The sequence below is a fragment of the Hoplias malabaricus genome, chromosome 6 (genome assembly GCF_029633855.1).
Source record: "Hoplias malabaricus isolate fHopMal1 chromosome 6, fHopMal1.hap1, whole genome shotgun sequence".
NCBI classification, from domain to species: domain Eukaryota; kingdom Metazoa; phylum Chordata; class Actinopteri; order Characiformes; family Erythrinidae; genus Hoplias; species Hoplias malabaricus.
In genome coordinates, this window is record NC_089805.1 from 48791004 (window position 1) to 48815683 (window position 24680).

At 41.5% G+C, this 24680-nt stretch overlaps 2 protein-coding genes across 2 annotated transcripts in view; both read right to left on the reverse strand.

Moving 5' to 3' along the window:
- Positions 1-15012, reverse strand: part of LOC136699709 (uncharacterized) — a 77023-nt gene extending 62011 nt beyond the window's left edge. The window contains exon 1 of the mRNA XM_066674636.1: positions 14912-15012. The gene's annotated coding sequence lies outside the window, so the exon portion shown is untranslated. The remainder of the gene's footprint in view (positions 1-14911) is intronic.
- The window catches only part of LOC136700268 (butyrophilin subfamily 2 member A2-like), a gene marked incomplete at its 5' end in the record, with an annotated part of 36032 nt that continues 11784 nt past the window's right edge, over positions 433-24680 (reverse strand). The window contains 2 exons of the mRNA XM_066675547.1: positions 433-477; positions 24143-24202. Coding sequence (XP_066531644.1) covers positions 433-477; positions 24143-24202 — 105 coding nt within the window. The remainder of the gene's footprint in view (positions 478-24142; positions 24203-24680) is intronic.

Sequence of the window (24680 nt, forward strand, 5' to 3'; positions counted from 1 at the left end):
GAACACACCACACTCCTCACCGACAGTCACCCGGAGGAAACCCACACAGACACAGAGAGAACACACCACACTCCTCACAGACAGTCACCCGGAGGAAACCCACGCAGACACAGGGAGAACACACCACACTCCTCACCGACAGTCACCCGGAGGAAACCCACACAGACACAGAGAGAACACACCACACTCCTCACAGACAGTCACCTGGAGGAAACCCACACAGACACAGAGAGAACACACCACACTCCTCACAGACAGTCACCTGGAGGAAACCCACACAGACACAGAGAGAACACACCACACTCCTCACCGACAGTCACCCGGAGGAAACCCACACAGACACAGGGAGAACACACCACACTCCTCACAGACAGTCACCCGGAGGAAACCCACACAGACACAGAGAGAACACACCACACTCCTCACAGACCGTCACCCAGAGATCCAGTTCTCCATGATGTAGTTCCTTTCTTTCCTCTGAGGGAAAGGTAAAAGAAGAAGGGATCAGAGAGGAGAGGTTATGGAAATACACTTTTAATAAAATATTAGTTTTGAAATGTTTACTTTTGATCATATTTTCAGATAAATAAAACGTTGCAAATATGAACTAATTTCAGTGAAGATCATATGTTTATTTATTGTGTATGTAACTTATGATCATCAGAACCAGACCTCACACCTGTTAATGAATGAATGAATGAATTAGTTCCATTTCTCCAGCGCTGTTCTAGACCCCCACAGCCCAGACTTTGTGAATAACGCACTCAGACTCAGAAGAGCAGAGAAACACAGCAGAGATTCACATGAGAACAGTGTTCCATTAGATTCTATGATGAAAATGCTGTGTCTAACCGACTTTAAGGGTCTTTTTCTCCTCATTCCATTGTGTTCCACAGTGTGCTCCTTTACCCCTCTGACACAGAGAGGAGGTGTGTTTCTGGGGGTTGTAAACCTCTCTCCAGTGCAGGGAGAGGAGCTGTGTATGAGACTCATTTATCCGTTTTTCCCATTCATTTACATTAGCGCTGCGCTCTGAAAACAGACCGGTCCCCAACATGGCGCCCACGCCATAAACATAACGTCACAGCAGCCCATGAGCAGCAGAAATTCACCTCCTGTGTGAGCGATAACTGGAAATGGCCACTAGAGGGCACTGTATCTTGAGGGTGTGCTTGGGGTTAACATTATTTCTCAATGTAAAACGGCCATTAGATTTGGGATTGTGTGTTTTTTTGGGTCTCTATTTTACCGTGTGGATAAACTCTAATTTATTTAAAATCATGAAATATTAAATGTATTAAAATGTAAATATCTCTATGTAAGAGTGTAGAACAGTTGTAGGAATATTATGGGGTGAAATTCCTGCTGAATGGGTCTGGCTCCCCCCGCTGGTCGGTCAGCATATTTACAGCCCCTGTATATATTTGGGGTTCAGCGCAGTCTCGGCAGTAGTCGTGTGCTCTGCTGTGGTGAGTACAGCTCCGGTGCAGCTCAGGAACATCACAAAGAACGGAGAATGTTGCAGTGTTTCATTTCCATTGTTTTAGTCTCGAGACACATCTGACAGAGAGCAGTCTGCCTTTTTCAATGTTATTTAAAGACATTAATCCGAGCTGAACTTGAATTATGCGAACACCCAGCAAACACGCAGACGCCCTGTTTGTTTACATTTGTAACGTTCACTGGAGGACGTTTCTAGGACTTTATGGACGTCCGCAACACGCCCTGTTCTAGAACCAATGGAACGTTCCCAAACCCCCATTCCTGGACCGTTCTGTAACGTCCCGGTACCGTCCCTCGGGGAACCGTTATTTCTGTTTCTTTAAAAGAACGTCCGCTTGTGGTCCCCTGACCGTCACTGATCACGGTGCACGACACCAGCTGATTTCACCATTCCAGGTGGAGCAGATATGAAATGTTATTTCTGTTTATTTATTATTTTATATAAATCTGCATCAGGTAAAATTGTTTATGACTTACGACATTTGGTTTGTATTTTATTTTGTGATTCATGGGCTTGTGCTCTCTCCTTCAGTCTGCAGTAAGAAAGGAGAGGATTGTAGAGTGAAGTTGAGTATAAAAAGTATTAAGCATGTGGTAAATATTCATAAAAAGTTAATAAAGAAAAACCTTGATTAGTTTGTTAAAAGTATAATGCACATTTCAGAAGTATCTTTGTGGTGTAAAAGTGTGTTTTCTTGTCGAGTGAGAGGCTGTGTTATGAGCTAATGTGCGTGTTAAATGTAGATTCAGCACCGTGTATTCATTGAGACACTGAGAATGTTCCCTGTGTTCTCTCAGGAGTTTCTACTGCCTTCTCACAGACAACAATGAACTGTCTTCTTTTACAACACAGGTGTGCTGTTTTATTGTCTGTTTTTCGTTTTTGTACCGCAACGGATAGTGTCAGAGACAAAATGTCATCTCTCCATGTGATTGTGGTTGTAGAACATGGCAGATGTCTTCCTGGCGTCATTATTCTGTAGTTTTGAACAGTATTTAACACTTTCCCAGTTTAGCTTATTAACACTTGTGTACTGTTTAGAATTTGTGCTGTGTTTTGATTTTCAATTTAAAGTTCTTAACATTGAAGTCAAGGCAAGTTTATTTATAGAGCACCTTTCATACAGAAGCAATTCAAAGTGCTTTACAGAAAAAAGAAACAGTTAAATTAAAAGCCAGAGTAAAATCATAAATTTCCAGTAAGATAATTACATAAAAAGAGTAAAATGATTAAAACTATTTAAAATGACAATAAATGAAAATAAATAAAAGAAATAAAATGCCGTTACAGAAAAGTGCAGAGTATTTTAAACCGAGCTGTAAGCTGCTCAAACAGGAGTGTTTAAAGTCTTGATTTAAAAGTGTCTAAAGTCAGGGCTCTTCTAATATTCTCAGCTGGTTCCATTTATGAGCAGCACAGGAGCTAAACGCTGCCTCTCCATGTTTAGTTTTGACCTTAGGCAGCACTAAGTCACTGTAGCAGATCTGATAAATACACTGGTCCTACCCCATTAAGACATTTATAGACCAGTATTAACACCTTAAAGTCTATTCTGTAACAGACTGGTCTCCAGTGTAAGGATTTGAGGATGAAGAGGAGTGGGGGGGTGATGTGTCTCTTCTTTTGCTCCGAGTGAGTCTCTGGGGGCTGTGTTCTGAATCAGCTGAAGCTCTTTAATGGTCTTTTGTGGAAGTCCAGTTAAGAGACCATTACAGTAATCAATGCTAGAAATAAAGGCATGGATAAGTTTCTCCAGGTCTGGTTTAGTCTCTGATCTTACTGATGTTCTTAAGATGGTAAAATGCTGATCTAGTAACTGCTTTAATATGAGACTAAAACTGATCTGAGTCCATCAATACACCAAGGTTCTGAGCCTGTTCTTTAGATTTGAGGGCTCTCGAGTCCAGATACACAGCCAATCTTTGTCTCTCAGTGCTATTCCCAAATAGTATTATCTCAGTTTTATCTTTATTAAGCTGCAGAAAATTGTGTCTCATCCAGTTTGTGATGTGTTCAAGGCACTTGCTTAATGAGTCAACTGGACCAGAGTCGTTTGGGGACAGGGCCATGTAAATCTGAGTATCATCTGCATAGCTGTGATAGGAACAGCCCATAGTCCTGTAGAATCTGGCCAAGAGGAAGCAAATCTAAATTAAATAAAAGTGGACCAAGAATAGAGCCCTGGGGGACACCACAGGTCACTGGCATGTTCTCTGAAATATTATTTTCTATTTCTACAAAGTAGTTCCTGCCTTCCAGGTAAGAAACGAACCACTTCAGGACTGTTCCTGAGAGTCCAACCCAGTTTGCGAGTCTATCTGTAAGAATCTTATGGTCAATGGTATCAAAGGCAGCACTAATGTCAAGAAGTAATAGAAGAGATACCTTTCCTGTCTCTGTATTTAAGCAGATGTCATTAATTACCTTGATTAGAGCAGTCTCAGTGCTGTGATTAGAGCGGAACCCAGACTGGAATTTGTCTAGTCTACTGTTAATGGACAAGAAACTAGTGATTTGCCTGAACACTATTTTCTCAATGATTTTGCCAATGAACGGTAAATTAGAAATTGGGCTGTAGTTACTTATCAGAGATGATTCTAAATTTTTCTTTTTTAGAAGAGGCTTTACAACTGCAGTTTTTAGTGAGGAGCTCGGAAAGACCCCCAACATGAGTGAGGTGTTTACAGTGTGGAGTATCACTCATCTGATATTCTGGATTTTAGTTTTAAAAAAGAATGCAAACTCATTACATTTCTCAGTTGATACTAATTCAGGGGCCATTGGTGTGGGTGAGTTAGTGAGTCTGTCGGCCACGGTGAAGAGGATTTTGCTGTTGTCAGTGTTATTGTTGATGATGCTAGAGAAATAGGATTGTCGTGTTTTGTATATTATCTTGTTGTATTGACGTAGCCTATCTTTGTAGATTTCTTTGTGAATATGAAGACTTGTTTTACGCGATCTGCGTTCTGCCTTGTGACACTCCCTCTTTTGGATTTGAACAACAGAAGCATTTCTCCATGGTGCTTTCTGTTTGCAAAACATATCCTTCACTTTAACTGGCGCAATCTCATCCATAACACTGACAGTTTTTTAATTAAATCTATTCAGCAGATCATCCACAGAGTTGGATCGTTCACATGGTGTAGTGCACATTTTACTCATGAAAAGTGTAGCTGTGCAGTTCTTTATCATCTTTTTCTTGACACAAACTCTTCTGTCTCTGATGACTGGTGAGGCCCACATCAAAGAACACAGTAGTGATCTGACAACGCCACGTCCTTCAGAGTCACTGATATGTTGAGACTCTTTGAGATAACAATATCCAGAGTGTGACCATGAGAATGTGTGCTCCCTGTAACATGCTGTGAAAGGCCAAAAGAGTCCAATATGGCAAGTAGTTCCTTGGTAAAACAGTCCTTGGGATTGTCGATATGTTAAAGTCACCAGCAACAACAAAATGGTCAAAGTCTGTAGAAATAAAAGACAGCATCTCTGTAAATTCATCAATAAAATTAACACTGTACTTCAGAGGCCTGTAGACAGTTACTAGTGATATCTGTGGTGTCCCTTCAGAACTGCACAGAGACTCTCAAATGTTGTGAAGTCACCAAATGAAAACTGCTTGCACTGAAAAGAACCATGGAACAGAGCAGCTAGACCTCCACCTTTTCTACTGGCACGAGATACATTTAAAAAATGAAAATCTGGAGGAGCCGACTCCAATAAAACTGTTGCAGCACTACATTCATTTAGACAAGTCTCAGTTAAAAGTATAAAATCAAGCCCATGTGCTGTAATAAAATCATTAATTAAGTGTGATTTGTTTGTGAGAGATCTGATATTTAGAGCTAACTTAGTAACCCATGCACTTTGCCACAGAATCTCTGTCTCACATTTTATATGCTGTAGATTGGCTACATCAGGGGTCGGCAACCTTTACCACGCAAAGAGCCGTTTGGACCCATTTCACACAGTAAAGAAAACACTGAGAGCCACAAAACCCTTTTGAAATTTTAAATGAAATAACACTGCACTAACAGGGTTTTTTTTTGCTTTTGTGCTCTGTATAAACAAACTACACTGTGTTACATTTATGAAATCAATGACCGGCTGCTGAGAAAATGAAATAACATTTCTGCATTCAAAAAACATTTTTAAAAAGACGTTGTGTTGACGGTTAAGTAAAATACTCAATGTCTATTTGAGTCCTTGTAGTTAATGGAAAAGAAAAACGCCGAAGTTAAATTGTCCACTGGCAGCAAACAAAAACGCTGTCCTCTCTCTGTGTGCCGTCATTATTTTACTGGCGCCGTGCAGTCAGCGGTCAAAAAGTTCAAGAAACCACACACTGACGGGTGTCGCACATTGGAAGTTGTGACATGTATTAAGCAACAAAAATATTTTAAATATTTGTGTGTGTGTGTGTGTGTCTGTGTGTGTGTGTGTCTGTGGGTGTGTGTGTGTGTGTGAGAGAGAGAGAGAGAGAGAGAGAGAGAGAGAGAGAGAAAGGGAAGGGGAGTGGGAGAGAGAGAAAAAGGAAGTGGGAGGGGTGTGAGGGACACAGAAATATACAGACAGTCTCTACGATTTTAAAGGACATCTTTAAGGTGGAAATCCAAATAACGTTGTTGTTTTTAATGTGGACGACTTAATGAAACTGTGAGTTTCTTAAGGTGGAATGTTTTTAAAGGTGGCCATCAAAATGTATTGGCGGACATTTTAAGGGTTATTTGAAGTGGTAACTTATTTAAGGTGGAAGTCTAATTTAAAGGGGGATTAAACTTTAATTTTTAGTGAGGTGTCAGTCAAAGTATATCGGCAATCCCTTTAAGTTGGTGGTATTTTAAAGGTAGTATTGGAGAGATTGTTATATAAATGTAAAGTCCTAGCTATTAACTCGATGGACCCTATATATATAGCTATTTTGCTATTCCGTTTTTTTGTCAGTGCCTCTTTCAGTTGCATTTAAACAGTAATTATGTGACATAGCCATATTCAATATGTTGTTTTATTTTCTAAAGTCCCTTAGCTACTCAAATATATAATCACTGGAGGTTTTCATTCTGACCGATAAATCAATTTTTCTATAAATTTGTCATGTTTTGACCAAAATTTTACCTAGCGCCTGCTTTTTTTTTCATATTTCTTAATGTACAGCCTTGAAATCATATTCCCACATCGGATATCTTCACACAGATTGTTAGTGTGAGGTGTCTGTTAGTTGAAAACATAAGCATTTTTGATGCTAATTTATTACATGTCATATTACTGTGACAAAATAAATTTGTAGCATCAGACGGACATATTTTTCTTGATATTCTAAGCTCTGGGATGTATGACTGATAAAGTTCTGACAGTCACAGCAGGCCCAGACTTTCAGGAATTTAGTTCAGGGCAAATATGGACAATATCTCAACAAATAAAAAACATTTTGGTACTTTGGCAGTTTTCTCAGATGCTGATAATATTTACAATTATTATTATTATTATAATCTTTTTAAAAAATGATGAAATAATACTTGTTTATTTAGAATACACACAATAAAGAATTATTTAAGCTTTTTAGTTTATATTTGTTGATCTAATGCAGTGTTATTTGATGTGAAACCTACAAAAACCTTGAAAAACTATAAATCAATAATAGGAATATGTTTTTGCTGATGACTCATATTTTTCTGCCCAGAGACAGCGTGGGATGACGTCATGTGAGTCAAAACGAAACTGAAAGTAAACAGCGTCTTTCTTGTCCCTTTGCAGTGTCTTTATTTTAGCGCCTATCATTAGAATCTTTCATGACAAGGACATAAGACAAAAATTTTGAAGGAGCGCCTTGATTTTTAGGTGGTTTTTCACACTGGATTACTCCCAGAGGCTTCACAGCACCATGATGAGAGCGCTATTTTTAGAAACGGTAGGATCTTAGCTTTCTAACGGTATACGGAGCTCACAGACGGGTTCAGACATTCAAGACTTACAAAACTTAACAAAAACTGTTTTTAACAAAAAAAAACTGTTTTTAACTGCTTTTACAAAACTGTTTTTAACCCCGCAAAATGCGGGAGTCGGGTCCAAAGGTTAAGCGGCATATAAGCTAATGTAGCAATGATGCTAGCAATACGTGACAAGCCAAATTGACCAAAGTTCTTGAACTTACACCCTCTAGTTTTCATTGCTATTTTATTTAACACCCTTTCTTTTATTACACTGTTTTATATGTATTTTATATTTTAATTTTTTTAAATTATTTCTGAATTGCTTTAAAATCATTACAATTATTTTTTTTTAATTATATGATCTATTTTAATTATATTTTAATAGCTTTAACATTTTTTATAATATTTTACATTTTTAATCCTTCTACTGTAATTCTTCTGGATTGCTGTGTAAAGAGCTTCGAATTGCCACTGTCCTCTATAAATAAACTTGCCTTTCCTACACAGGTCACACAGAGACACCTGAGACACTACACAGTCACACAGAGAACCCTGAGACTCTACACAGTCACACAGAGAACCCTGAGACTCTACACAGTGACACAGAGAACTCAGAGGCTCCACACAGTCACACAGAGAACCCTGAGACTCTACACAGGTCACATAGAGAACCCTGAGACTCTACACAGTCACACGGAGAACCCTGAGACTCTACACAGTCACACAGAGAACCCTGAGACTCTACACAGTCACACAAAGGACCCTGAGACTCTACACAGGTCACACACAGAACCCTGAGACACTACACAGGTCACACCGAGAACCCTGAGACACTACACAGGTCAAACAGAGAACCCTGAGACACTACACAGGTCACAGAGAGAACTCAGAGGCTCCACACAGTCACACAGAGAACCCTGAGACTCTACACAGGTCACACAGAGAACCCTGAGACTCTACACAGGTCACACAGACAACACCGAGACTCTACACAGGTCACACAGAGAACCCTGAGACTCTACACAGTCACACAGAGAACCCTGAGACACTACACAGGTCACACAGAGAACCCTGAGACACTACACAGGTCACACAGAGAACTCAGAGGCTCCACACAGTCACACAGAGAACCCAGAGACTCTACACAGTCACACAGAAGACCCTGAGACTCTACACAGGTCACATAGAGAACCCTGAGACTCTACACAGTCACACAGAGAACCCTGAGACTCTACACAGTCACACAGAGGACCCTGAGACTCTACACAGGTCACACACAGAACCCTGAGACACTACACAGGTCACACCGAGAACCCTGAGACACTACACAGGTCACACAGAGAACCCTGAGACACTACACAGGTCACAGAGAGAACTCAGAGGCTCCACACAGTCACACAGAGAACACAGAGACTCTACACAGGTCACACAGAGAACCCTGAGACTCTACACAGTCACACAGACAACACCGAGACTCTACACAGGTCACACAGAGAACCCTGAGACTCTACACAGTCACACAGACAACACCGAGACTCTACACAGGTCACACAGAGAACCCTGAGACTCTACACAGTCACACAGAGAACCCTGAGACTCTACACAGTCACACAGAGAACTTAGAGGCTCCACACAGTCACACAGAGAACTCTGAGACTCTACACAGGTCACACGGAGAACACTGAGACTCTACACAGTCACACAGAGAACCCTGAGACTCTACACAGTCACACAGAGAACCCTGAGACTCTACACAGTCACACAGAGAACCCTGAGTCTCTACACAGTAATACAGAGAACCCTGAGGCTCTAGACATGTCACACAGAGAACCCTGAGACTCTACACAGTCACACAGAGAACCATGAGACTCTACACAGGTCACACAGAGAACCCCGAGTATCTACACAGGTCACACAGAGAACCCTGAGACTCTACACAGTCACACAGAGAACCCTGAGACTCTACACAGTCACACAGAGAACCCTGAGACTCTACACAGTCACACAGAGAACCCTGAGACTCTACACAGTCACACAGAGAACCCTGAGGCTCTACACAGGTCATACAGAGAACCCTGAGACTCTACACAGTCACACAGAGAACCTTGAGACTCTACACAAGTCACACAGAGAACCCAGAGGTCCTCACAGGTCACACAGAAAACCCAGAGGCTCTAGACAGTTACTCAGAGAACCCTGAGACTCTACACAGTCACGCAGAGAACCCTGAGACTCTACACAGTCACACAGAGAACCCTGAGGCTCTACACAGTCACACAGAGAACCCTGAGGCTCTACACAGTCACACAGAGAACCCTGAGACTCTACACAGGTCACACAGAGAACCCTGAGACCTTGACTCACAGAATGAGAGGGGAACAATCATGACGCAGGGAAGTAGTGTCGGAGTGGGCCTTGGTCCAGTTTCAGCTAGTGGGTATTAATAAATTATATTATAAGCAGATTTTTCTTTTGTTTTTTATTATGTTCTAATAAGAACCAAGTAAAAATGTAAAAATACTCTTCCATTTGCCTGTGCTTTGCTGCAGATGACACAGTAAAATGTAAACAGCCTCTATACACAGGCATCAACAAAAAATGTTGCAGTAATATAATTATTCATATAATTACCAACAAAGACACACCAATAATCCATTCGTTGGAATATTATACATAAATATCAAACACAATAAAAAATAAACATTAGCCTTCTATTTAACAAATATGTAGCCTGTAAATAAAAGTTCACCAGATGAATCCTGAATTCTGAGGTTTTTTTTCCTTAAAAGGTATATCTCCAACAGATGGGCGGCGCCATAGTACTCTTCATTTATCAGCCGTCCTGTCCACCCACCTCCCCCCAACCGACACACACACACCCACACCCACACCCACCGACCCACCCACACACACACACACACACCCCCACACACAGGAAACAACCCCACAGTGTCACAAACAAAATAACAGAACAGTCCTGATCTCGAGCAGCTGCATCACACACACACACACACACACACACACACACCGACCCGCCCACAAACACACACACACAAAGAGAGAGAGAGAATATAATATAGGAGTGTGGACACATACAGTTGTGTTCAAAATAATAGCAGTGTGTTTAAAAACATTGGTTAAGCTCAAAATCTTAATAGCAGTTTTTATTTCCATGCATTGGGAACATTGCATACTGTTTTCCAAATCAAAACATGAAGAGAAATGTATATAATTTTAACTACTTTACAGAAAATACCAAACAATTAACATTGGGCTGTTCAAAAAAATAGCAGTATCTGCATTTGTCTTCACTAACTCTAAATATGTACTGTTTTTAGGGATTTATCATTCCTGTGAATCACTAACCTAATATTTAGCTGAATAACCACAGTTTTTTAGAACTGCTTCACATCTGTGTTGCATAGAGTCAACCAACTTCTGGCACCTGTCGACTGGTATTCCAGCCCAGGACGCTTTGACTACATCCCACAATTCATTTGCATTTCTCGGTTTTGCCTCAGAAACTGCATCTTTGGTGTCATCCCACAAGTTTTCTATCGGATTAAGGTCCGGGGATTGGGCTGGCCACTCCATAACCTCAGTTTTGTTGGACTGGAACCAAGATTTTGCTCGTTTACTAGTGTGTTTAGGGTCGTTGTCTTGTTGAAACACCCATTTCAAGGGCATTTCCTCTTCAGCGTAAGGCAACATGACCTGTTCAATATTCTGATATATGCAAACTGGTCCATGATCCCTGGTATACGGTAAATAGGCCCAGCACCAGTACGAGAAACATGCCCATATCATGATGCTTGCACCACCATGCTTCATTGTCTTCAGAGTGTACTGTGGCTTGAATTCAGAGTTTGGGGGTCGTCTGACGAACTGTCTGCGGCCCTTGGACCCAAAAAGAACAATTTTGCTTTCATCAGTCCACAATATGTTTCTCCATTTCTCTTTAGGACAGTTGATATGTTCTTTGGCAAATTGTATGCGCTTCAGTACATGTCTTTTTTTTAACAGTGGGACTTTACGGGGACTTCTTGCTAATAGTTTAGCTTCACACAGGTGTCTTCTAACTGTCACAGTACTCACAGGTAACCTGAGACTGTCTTTGATCGTCCTGGAGCTGATCATTGGCTGAGCCTTTGCCATTCTTACTATTCTTTGATCCATTCGAATGGTAGTCTTCCGTTTTCTTCCACGTCTCTCTGGTTTTCCTCTCCATTTTAAAGCATTGGAGATCATTTTGGCTGAACAGCCTATTATTGTCTGCACTTCTTTATAAGTTTTACCCTCTCCAATCAACTTTATAATCAAAGCTCGCTGTTCTTCTGAACAATGTCTCGATCAACCCATTTTTCTCAGGCTTTCAAGGAGAAATACATGTAGAGCATGTGCTGGCTTCACCCTTAAATAAGGGACACCTGATTCACACCTGTTTCCTCACAGAATGATTGCCCTCACTAATTGAACTCCACGCTGCTATTATTTTGAACACACCCCTTTCAATTAATTATGCAAATACACAGACTCAAGAGCATGCAGATAATGAATGCTGGGTCTGTTGGTTTTCTAAGAATCTACTGCACGAACTGTTACATTGTTTGTCGTGTGGTAATATCATTTATACCAAAAACAGTGATTATCTGGTTAGTCAAATTGGACTGCTATTATTTTGAACACAACTGTACCTAACACATAGACGAGTGATTAATACATTTATATCCAACAATGAGTCTGTACCCTCTCCATCACCTCATAAAAACTCCTTAGTTAAAATGTCAGAGTTCAGAGTAAAAGAGTTCAGTACTGTTAACAGTGAACTTTTAATTGACACAGTTTATCATCTCAAACCATCCACTTGCAGTCTCCACACACTACCAACCAAATTTTTAAAGAGTGTGTTTCACACTATATCACCAGACATACTCCACATTGTAAACACCTCACTCATGTTGGGGGTTTTCCGAGCTCATCACTAAAAACTGCAGTTGTAAAGCCTCTTCTAGAAAACAAAAAATTAGAATTATCTCAGATAAGTAACTACAGCCCAATTTCTAATTTACCGTTCAGTGGCAAAATCATTGAGAAAATAGTTTTCAGGCAAATCACTAGTTTCTTGTCCATTAACAGTAGCCTAGACAAATTCCAGTCTGGGTTCCGGTCTAATCACAGCACTTAGACTGCTCTAATCAAGGTAATTAATAACATGCGCTTAAATACAGAGGACAGAAAGGTATCTCTTCTATTACTTCTTGACCTTAGTGCTGCCTTTGATACCATTGACCATAAGATTCTTACAGATAGACTCGCAAATTGGGTTGGACTCTCAGGAACAGTCCTGAAGTGGTTCGTTTCTTACCTGGAAGGCAGGAACTACTTTGTAGAAATAGAAAATAATATTTCAGAGAACATGCCAGTGACCTGTGGTGTCCCCCAGGGCTCTATTCTTGGTCCACTTTTATTTCATTTATATATGCTTCCTCTTGGCCAGATTATGCAGGACTATGCAGATGATAGATTTACATGGCCCTGTCCCCAAACGACTCTGGCCCAGTTGACTCATTAAGCAAGTGCCTTGAACACATCACTAACTGGATGGGACACAATTTTCTGCAGCTGAATAAAGATAAAACTGAGATAATATTATTTGGGAATAGCACAAAGATTGGCTGTGTATCTGGACTCGAGGGCCCTCAAATCTAAAGACCTGGCTCAGATCCTTGGTGTATTAATGGACTCAGATCTCAGTTTTAGTCTCATATTAAAGCGGTTACTAGATCAGCATTTTACCATCTTAAGAACATCAGTAAGATTAAAGATTTTCTGACTAAACCAGAGCTGGAGAAACTTATCCATGATTTTATTTCTAGTATTGATTACTGTAATGGTCTCTTAGCTGGACTTCCACAAAAGACCATTACACAACTTCAGCTGATTCAAAATGCAGCCCCCAGAGTCTCACTCGGAGCAAAAGAAGAGATCACATCACCCCCCCCCCCCCCCCTTCATCCTCAAATCCTTACACTGGAGACCAGTCTGTTACAGAATAGACTTTAAGGTGTTATTACTGGTCTATAAATGTCTAAATGGGGTAGGACCAGTGTATTTATCAGATCTGCAGAGTGCGCGGGAGGAGCGGTCGTTTAATACTGAGATCATTAAATTAAACGTAAGAGTTCCTCTTGAACCTACCGCAGTAAAGTTGGCTCAGCGTTCGATATTCGCCAGACATTCACCCACGAATATCCTGGTTATTAAAAAAACAACAAGTACTCGCCAAATGACTACTTCAGTGCAATTACTACAACATTATGAACTTATTCACACACACTGGTGTTCAATGCTTTTACTGCTGTAAGATGTGAAAATATCATTATGTGATTTACAGATGAGTTCTTTCTGGCCGAGAAGCGCTTTAGCGACACAATGTCTTTTCAAAATAAAAGTCTTTTGGTATAAGGCATTTAAATACGTTTCTAAATAACAGTCAGTTACATGTTTCTTTTTCTCTCTTTTTTATTTTTACTGTGCAGATACAGTGTAATGTGTGGAATTTCTGGTTCCACCACAAATGTCTGGCAATGACACCAGAAGAATGGGAGACGTTCTCTCAAACTGGACAGGACCTGCACTGTCCACACTGCACTGATGTGTAACATGTCCCTGTGTGTGTTGATGTAAATAGTTAAATAACAGTTCCTGTAGTTCAGCAGGATAGTGCATCATTTTCTGTTCAAAAATATATATTTTAGAGCATCTACAACCAACCTAAATAAAATGTGCAGATCGAAGTCTTAATTGTGACACCCATCTTTCCTTAGTCCAGAAACAGAAAATATAGGAAATCTGACAAAGAATCTATTTTCACAAATTTGTTACAAGGTTCACATGTCCAAATGAGCATGAAGGGTGTTGGTCCTTGGGTGTACTACATCATAGGACTGAAACTGGGTCTGTGAGTCATGTCGTTTAATTGTGACACCCATTTTTCCTAGTCCAGAAACAGAAAATATAGGAAATCTCACAAAGAATCTGTTTTTTGTTAAAAGGTTTACATGCAACACATCGGGAAGCTGATGTTCAATCAGCTTTCAACAGTGTGTTACAGGGTTTACGTATTTAAATGCCTTATACCCAAGACTTTTTCACATCTTACAGCAGTAAAAACATTGACCGCCAGTGTGTGTGAATAAGTTCACAACATGTAGTAATTGCACTGAAATAGTCATTTGGCGAGTACTTGTTGTTTTTTTAATAACCAGGAAATTCGTGGGGGAATGATTGGCGAATATCGAACGCTGAGCCAACTTTACCTCATGTTTTTACACTTATCGTCTGTACGCAGTCTCTCTCTGACACTCACACGCACACACAGTCTCTCTTTCCTCTCCCTCTCTCTCTCACTCTCACACACACACACTGAACTATCTATAATCTTCAGGTCTGTAAGCTGTAAATTAAGTCTTACCTGTTTTTCAGCTGTGCTCCTGATCTTCACAAACAGCAGTGTTTTTAAATCCGGTTTGGACTGGATCAGACACACGCAGGAAGGGCTGGGGCAGAGAGAAGTATCACTTTCGATTGTCTTCTGGGTTTGTCAGACACTAGAGGGCGCTCCAAACATGAATGTGTTTCTCTGGAGAATTCAAACAAAACCATAGTTTATAAACTCTGATCATTTTTATACAAAATAAATGCATTAATTTCCTCAACACAGAACAGTAACAAATGTCTGAGACCCCACCGCAGACATATTTTTAAACTGTTGAACTCCAGTTTAAAGACTTTGTAAAAGTGTCTCAGTTGTGAGGATGAAGTCAGTGAGTGTGAACTTTACAGCAGTCGCCCAGAGCAGACGGGGGAGGGACTTCAGAGCAGCAGATACACAGAGGATTCCCGATTAGGAAACTGTGCTTAGTTTCAGCTTTTCCACTGTTTTGTGTCGACTAAATGTTCAGGAGCCTGTCCAGTTCAGTGCCCAGTGAGGCTCCAGGGCCAAACCCCTCAGTAATGTGCTCTGACCAGAGCTCTGACCCACACCCCACACAGCGAGTGCAGGGCTCAGATCACTGGGGGCAGGAGGATGGACATCTTCAGGATTTGGGGTTTTATATTTTTCTTTGCAGGACATTTTCAAACACAAACCTGTAGACCGTCAAATGTTCAGAAACCACAGACATCAGGAGGGAAGTGTTACTGACAGAGTAGTGTTTCATTTTCAGGTTTGTGTCTGTGAATAAATAATAGACAAATGTCCTATAAAATGTGCTTCTGTCCCATGCTAATATCTTTGTTAGCTTTGACCTTTACAGCCTTTAGCAGACGCTCGTATCCAGAGCAGCTTACAGAAGGGCTTTGTGTTGGAGTGTGTTTTACAGAGAGTACAAACAGGTTAGAGTCTAAAATCCCCCTGAGCTCAGACTCTCTCAGAGCAGGAGACAGAGCTGACACAGAGAAACTCAGAGAGGGATGTTTAGTTTATTGTAGTTAGTCGTGTTGTTTATAGTGTAGTGCTCTTTACAGGATGAAGATAACGATGAACTGACGTAGTTCCTCTATGAAATAACTTCATTTGCTCTGCTCTTGTACACTTCAGTGATCTAATCATTTACACACTTCATTCTTCACTCTGGATGTTTGGGATATTATTTGGTGTAGTGTGCTGTGTCCAAAACTGTCCACTACATGTGTTTCAATGTGAGACACTAATTTAATAATCCTTTATTGTAGTAATGTATATGTTTATCAATACAGATAGTCTCATTAGTGTTAGTCCAGGACCAGAGGACGTTGACTCCCTGCCGTAGTTACCACCAAACAAAGCTGTGGTGTCGTAACCAGCCGTAACTCCAGCATCAGCCAATCAGTGCTCAGTAGCATTAACGCTAGTGTCTGTTTCCCACAAATGCTGCCGGAAAATGGAGATATGTTTCTAAAACACACCCAACAAAAAAAATCCATCAAGTTCAGAAACGCTGTGAATCCAGTCACAACACAGGGAAGGTTTTCTGGAGGGGCCTGAAAGCTGCTGCACACCTAGAGATGTGCTGTGTGTCACAGAACAATAGAGCCCCACCAGAATCAGACTCCATTTGGGTGCACACGCAGCGCAACAGTTTACACTCACATTTCTGTTTAAAACAAGTGTTAAGCTTGATTTCTCCTTTACAACAAACACCAGAACAGCACCTAAATATTAGTTTACATTTGAACCTTTTTGGAAACACTCTGTTTCTGATGAACTCTCTGATGTCCTTGATCAATTTGAAGGGACCCAAGTACTTTGGGGTTCACAGATCCACGGTCCTCTCTGTGACCTTCCCTGGGACTCGCCTGGTGTCAGTAGTTTTAGAAAGTCTTCATGTCGTAAGAATGAATGTCGTATTCTTCAAGTTTAATTCCTTTAGGGTCTGTTTCCCAGAAGGGGTCTCAGACTGTTCCCTTTCAGCTGAACCTCTCCTTTCTGAATGCTAAGAAACCCAGGACTAGGCTTAAACCTGTGGGAGACAGACCTGTAAAGTTAAGCCTTTTCTAATTTTGCCTTTGGATTTCAATTTTTCAATTTCTTCATGTTGAGAAAATACAAATATTGTGTTTTTTGACATGATTGGGCTTTACATGGGCGGCACAGTGTCGCAGTCACACAGCTCCAGGGACCTGGAGGTTGTGGGTTCGATTCCCGCTCCGGGTGACTGTCTGTGAGGAGTGTAGTGTGTTCTCTCTGTGTCTGCGTGGGTTTCCTCCGGGTGACTGTCTGTGAGGAGTGTAGTGTGTTCTCTCTGTGTCTGCGTGGGTTTCCTCCGGGTGACTGTCTGTGAGGAGTGTGGTGTGTTCTCTCTGTGTCTGCGTGGGTTTCCTCCGGGTGACTGTCTGTGAGGAGTGTGGTGTGTTCTCTCTGTGTCTGCGTGGGTTTCCTCCGGGTGACTGTCTGTGAGGAGTGTGGTGTGTTCTCTCTGTGTCTGTGTGGGTTTCCTCCGGGTGACTGTCTGTGAGGAGTGTGGTGTGTTCTCTCTGTGTCTGCGTGGGTTTCCTCCGGGTGACTGTCTGTGAGGAGTGTAGTGTGTTCTCTCTGTGTCTGCGTGGGTTTCCTCCGGGTGACTGTCTGTGAGGAGTGTGGTGTGTTCTCCCTGTGTCTGCATGGGTTTCCTCCGGGTGACTGTCTGTGAGGAGTGTAGTGTGTTCTCTCTGTGTCTGCGTGGGTTTCCTCCGGGTGACTGTCTGTGAGGAGTGTGGTGTGTTCTCTCTGTGTCTGCGTGGGTTTCCTCCGGGTGACTGTCTGTGAGGAGTGTGGTGTGTTCTCCCTGTGTCTGCGTGGGTTTCCTCCGGGTGACTGTCTGTGAGGAGTGTGGTGTGTTTTCTCTGTGTCTGCATGGGTTTCCTCCGGGTGACTGTCTGTGAGGAGTGTAGTGTGTTCTCTCTGTGTCTGCGTGGGTTTCCTCCGGGTGACTGTCTTTGAGGAGTGTGGTGTGTTTTCTCTGTGTCTGCATGGGTTTCCTCCGGGTGACTGTCTGTGAGGAGTGTAGTGTGTTCTCTCTGTGTCTGTGTGGGTTTCCTCCGGGTGACTGTCTGTGAGGAGTGTGGTGTGTTCTCTCTGTGTCTGTGTGGGTTTCCTCCGGGTGCTCCGGTTTCCTCCCACAGTCCAAAAACACACGTTGGTAGGTGGATTGGCGACTCAAAAGTGTCCGTAGGTGTGAGTGCGTGAGTGAGTGTGTGTGTGTGTTTCTGTGTTGCCCTGTGAAGGACTGGCGCCCCCTCCAGGGTGTATTCCCGCCTTGCGCCCAATGATTCCAGGTAGGCTCTGGACCCACCGCGACCCTAAACTGGATAAGGGCTACAGATAATGAATAAATGAATGGGCTTTACATTTACAAATTTGTGATTGTAAAGCCTTCACATCATGGTGTAAATTCTGATATCTTTTCAGAAACTGTAGGACTAGAGTCTGTAAGCTTAAAACATGCGTATTTTGATAATAATTTATTACGTGGCAGAAGTATACATCCCTATATGACCCCTGTGATTTATGATCCTAGGTGAGAGGTCATACCCCCCCCCACCACCACCACCCACACACACTTGGGGTTTGCATATGATAATTGACACTGGTTTAATTTACCCGAACGACTCTTGTGGAAAACATCTATTTTATCACCATACTGATATTCAAAAGGACCAATATCATTAAACCCAACTCTAAGGTTGCGCATATCAATCACATTTTATTTATATAGCGCTTTTCACAACAGAAATTTGTCACAAAGCAGCTTTACAGAGATCCGGGTCCAAGCCTCCTATGAGTGAACCAAGGGCAACAGTGGCAAAACTCCCTCAGCACACGAGGAAGAAACCTTGGAAGGAACCAAGACTCATTCGGGGAACCCATCCTCCTCGGGTCGACACCGGAGACACAACAGAGAACAGAACAGAAGTAAAAGTGAACTGATGACAGATGAAGGGGTTATAGTAAAGTGAATGTAGTATATTAGTGATGTATGAGTCTGAGGAAGGAGGAGGTGATCAGTGATTCTGTGTGAGTTAAAATTAGGTGCAGAGTTAATTTGAGATAAAACAGCATGGCCAAGCATGATATTGTAGATGAGACAAGGCCAGGATCTTGTACTTCACTTCCAGCTTTGCTACTGTGCAGACGCTTATCCTTTTGCTCCGGCTTCACTTTGTTTTTATCTCTATTTTATTTTATTTTTCTAGTTTACTCAGGCAAGGACAGCGAAAGTACAGTGTAGTTTTAGCTTATATTTAATACGTTTTATTTGATTTTACCCTGAGAAACATTTTTGGATTTTTACTGATTGAATTAGTAAAGTCTTCTGACTACCAAGGAAGTAATCTACAGAATGCCTGTTTGGGTTCCTGAGCACCTGTGCTGCCAGAATTGTTACAGTCTTCTACAAAGAATGACTGTTTTTAAACAAGCTTTCGGACCTTGTTGGGGTTTAAAGACTGGCGTTTCTGCGCTGTTTGAGGATAATCAGAGAGTGGGAGTACTGGCAGCGGAAAGAGGGTTCTATTCACTCCATCAGTTCCATTCACTCCATTTGCAGAACACATTGGAACCACTGCAAGACTTCTGTGAGCTTCCTACTGGCAGGGAATAGACCTCAAGAGAAACAGGAAGGGCCAGCCATTCAGAGCACCCCAAAAGAGCCACAAGACCCAAGTCCATGGCCACAGCTGACACCCTTGTTTTTGGAGATGACTCTGTTTGATGTGAAAGATCAGAAATTCATAGTTCGATGTGAGCCTAACATCACAGTTTCTGAACTGAATGAAAAGCTTCCTACATTGCTGGCTGAACACACAACAGTGAAACAGATAATTGTCCATGTTGGTAAGAATGACACAAAGGAAGGAGGAGTCAGAGGTACTAAAAAACGACTTTAATGTTCTCTTTAACACTCTGCTCAGGCTAAACATCCACTAATTTATCAGTGGTCTGCTGCCTGCAAGGAGCAAAAAAATGTTTTCCAGGCTACTTGCACTAAACCTATGCCTACAAAAAATCTCCAGGGCAAATGGACTGATTTTTATTGAAAATTGTTATCTTTTTTTTGGAAGAGAGAATTTATTAGCCAAGATGGACTGCACACCAACAAAAGAGGTGTCAGATTGCTGATAAGAGAACTTTACCTTTTCTTTGTGCATCTTCTCTGCTCCCAGTAGCGAAGACACGTCAGAGTTAACAAACAAGGACTCTGGCGTCACCTCTGAGATACAACATCCTCCCCTTCTGAGAAGGCAGAGTCTGCACTATCACTCAAGGACTCTGAACAACAACATCCTGCCCTTACTGACAGTGCAGCGTCACTGGATGAGAGCCATGCTCTACAGCATCAGCTGCAAGAGACACAGAAACTGCACGGGGTATCTACACCATCCTCCATCTCCACCTCACCCTCACCATCACCCCACCTGAATCTTCTTGCATCAATGGAGAAGCTGGTAGCCAGATGGATGATCTGTTAAACAAACTCCCCTAGAGCTTACAACACCTCAAAGAAAAAGGCAAGCTCCAAAACCATCAGATAGGCAACTTCGTTCTCTATCTCATCATCAACAGGAGCTTCACCCTCCTTCTTCCAATGATAGGGAAGAGGCCATCTCAAGTATTCAGACAGGTTGATACTTATTGGGTCCATATTTTAAAAACAAGTTTGGACCCTGTGAGTCTGTACTGTCTCCCATTCCAGTACTTAACAGAAATGGAAAAAACGGAATACAGAACAGATGGTGTAAATATTTCCAACCTAAAGTATGTCCTTAGACATCAGTCAGATCTGGAACACAAGTCCTTTGGTTTAAAACTACCTCTTATTAATATTAGGTCTCTTACAAATAAATCATTTATAGTCAGTGAACTTATCACCTCGCACAATTTAGACTTTTTGCTTGTAACAGAAACCTGGCTAGAAAACAGCACCAATGCTACTGTCCTTTCAGAATCCACACCCCCAGACTATAGTTTTAAAAGCGTATGTAGAGAAAACAGAAAAGGTGGTGGAATAGCCACCCTGTTTAAAAATATATTTCAATGCAAGCATGCAGTATTTGGTGACTTCCTCTCTTTTGAGTATCTAAGAAATGTGCTAAAAGGTGCACTTCATATTTTAATACTTACGATTTACAGACCACTTAAATATTCTCCAGATTTTATTGATGAATTTACTGAGCTACTAACAGTCATTTCAACGTCACTTTGTCATCTCAGGAGACTTTAATGTGTACATAGATAATGCCTTGGACAAAACTACTAAGGAACTTAATTCTTTACTTGATGTCTTTGGTCTATCCCAGCTGTGACTGGACCCACCCACAACCACGGACACACACTGGACCTGGTCATTACCAAAGGGCTGAATATTTCATCTATATCTGTGAAAGATTTAGGGATCTCTGACCACTTCTGTGTCTTTTTTAATATTGAAACCACTCCAGCTGTTCAAACCAGGTCTGTCAGTGTGAAGAAAAGATATTTTACTGAGAATCTCACTCTCCTGAAAGTGCTCTTGTGAACCTTGACGCCAAAGCTCTGAATCGTATTGACTATTTGGCCTCTGAAAACAAAAACTGTATCTGGTAAGAAGAAAGCACCATGGTGATGCAGCATAGGGGAAAAATACAAGAAAAACGAGTGCAGAAAGGTCTGAGCATAAATGGAGGCACACTAAACTTCACATTCACACTGGAAATTTATACAGAGAAACTCCAAAAATACAATGTGGAAGTTAGAAAGCCCAGACAAACCTACTTCTCTGAGATCATCAGTAAAAGCTCTAACAACCCCTGCTCATTATTCACAATATTTGATCAGCTGAGAAACCCACCACCACAGGTTTAACCCAGAACTACTCTCTGTGGAAAAATGTAATGAATTTAATGCAGATTTCTTCACCAATACAATTCTAAACATTCTGCAAGCAATCTTCAATACGTCTCTTGACAGCAGAGCTGTTCTGATACAGCCTCAAAATCTGAAATGTACCCTGTCTGAATGCATTGCTATTGATCTGAAAACTCTAGAGGAAACTGTCCATCATCTAAAACCATCCATGTGCATTAGACATGCTGCGTGTGCATTTTATGAAGGAAGTCTTCTGTTGTCTATCTGAGGACATACTGCAAATAGTAAACGGATCTCTACTTTCAGGGATCTTCCCTCAAGTTCTAAACTGCAGTAATCAAACCTCTCTTAAAAAAGAGCAGTTTAGACAGCCCTCTCCTGAAAAACTACAGACCAATCTCTAATCTTCCATTCATAGGCGAAATTATTGAGAAATCTGTTTTTATTCAGCTCAGCAAATTTCTACATGAACTTCAAGTAAGGCTTCCGTCCACATCACAGCACAGAAACTGCCCTCATAAAGACCCTAAATGACATCCATCTGAACACAGACAACGGTGTAATATCTGTGCTAGTGCTTCTCAATCTTAGTGCTGCACTTGATACTGTTGTTCACAGCATCCTCTTAGACAGACTAGAGAACTGGGCGGGGCTTTCAGGAATTGTTCTGAGCTGGTTAAGTTTGTATCTAGTGGATAGAAACTACTTTATTGCTATTGGCAATTATAAATCAAAACGAACATCATTGACATGCGGTGTTCCAAAAGGATCAATTCTTGGGCCTCTACTGTTTAACCTTTACATGTTACCACTCGGACAAATCCTTAAAAATAATAAAATAGCCTATAATAGTTATGCAGATGACACTCAGATCTATTTATCTCTGTCACCAGGTGACTATAGTCCCATTGACACTCTCTGCAACTGCCTAGAAACAGTAAATAACTGGAGGAGGGACAACATCCTTCAACTAAACAAAGATAAGACAGAGGTGATTGTGTTTGGCTGTAAGGAGCAAAGACTTGAGGTCACTACTCAGCTCAACAGCAGAGCTCTAAAGACTGAAGGCCAGATCTGAAATCTGGGTCTAATCCTGGACTCAGATCTGAACTGAGTCAAATAAACCTGCCAAATAAAGCTAATAACTAAATCTGCCTTTTATCACCTCAAGAACATATCAAAGTTCAAAGGATATGTGTCACAACCAGACTCAGAAAAACTCACATTCATCTCCAGCAGCTGGACTACTGCAGTGGTCTCTTTAATGGACTTCCCCAGTCCACAATCAGCAGCTGCAGCTCATTCAAAATGCAGCAGCTAGAACTCTTACCAGAACCAAGAGAACCAAGCACCTCACTGTCCTCAGGTCATGACACTGCCTGCCAATTAAACACAGATTTGATTTTAAAGTGTCATTAATTGGTTATAAATCAACAAACTGCCTAGAACCAAAATATATTTTAGATCTGCTAGAAGTGTATGAACCCAGTGGCCCCTTAGATCACTCGGGACTGGTCAGCTAGTGGTGCCCCCGGTCAGAACCACACAGGGGGAGGCAGCTTTCAGTCACTATGCTGCCTGCACCTGGAACTCCCTGAAGACATCAGATTTACCCCATATATTACTATCTACAAATCTAGACTAAAGACCTTCCTGTTCTCTTATGCCTTTGAGTAGCGCTGCACTTAGATTGAATTAAAATGTAGATTTACTTATTTTATTTCTAGTACCATTTTAATAACTGTCCTTTTTTATTACTCTGTTTTTTATTGTTTTAAATTTTACTGAATAGCTTTTAATCATTTTTTTAATATTCTGTTTTAATTCTATTTTATACTTTCTAATAGTTTTTATTTTCTTTTACTTTTTTAAATTCTACTGTAATCTCTGTAGGGGCGGCACGGTGGCGCAGCAGGTAGTGTTGCAGTCACACAGCTCCAGGGACCTGGAGGTTGTGGGTTCGATTCCCGCTCCGGGTGACTGTCTGTGAGGAGTTGGTGTGTTCTCCCCGTGTCTGCGTGGGTTTCCTCCGGGTGCTCCGGTTTCCTCCCACAGTCCAAAAGCACACGTTGGTAGGTGGATTGGTGACTCAAAAGTGTCCGTAGGTGTGAGTGTGTGAGTGAATGTGTGTTTCTGTGTTGCCCTGTGAAGGACTGGCGCCCCCTCCAGGGTGTATTCCCGCCTTGCGCCCAATGATTCCAGGTAGGCTCTGGACCCACCGCGACCCTGAACTGGATAAGCGGTTACAGATAATGAATGAATGAATGTAATCTCTGTAACGCGCTGTAAAGCACTTTGAATTGCCATTGTGTACGAAAGGTGCTCTGTAAATAAACTTGCCTTGCCATACAGGATACACATGGGCTGGATCAGGGCATCACCTGGAGAGCAGCAGGACATCTCAAATCATGAGAGAAACAGGAGAAAGAAAACCAGACAAAGGGAACAAATAAAAATACAGAGGTTATTAGGGTCATGGTAAAGAACAGGCAAAATTGTCCTGCGAAAAAAGCTTCCACAGGTCAGGCAGAGAACCCAGCGACAGACAGCGTGTTGGTGGTTACCAGAAAGCTAACTAAAAAAAAAGCTATAGCTATGGTAGTATGACAGGGTTAATACAAAGTAATATGAAAGAAAAATAAAGATAATGTAATATGAAAACCAGCCCGAACACCAATATAGAAGGAGTAACCTGAAAGTGAATGATTAACCAAAAGCTTGTTTGAAAAGGTAGGTCTATAATCTAGATTTAAAGATTGAGAGTGTGTCTGAGCCCCGAACAGTAACCGGAAGTCTATTCCAGAGCTGAGGAGCTTTGTGAGAAAAAACTCTTCCTCCTGCAGTGTTTTTCTTAATGCGAGGAACAAAGAGTAGACGG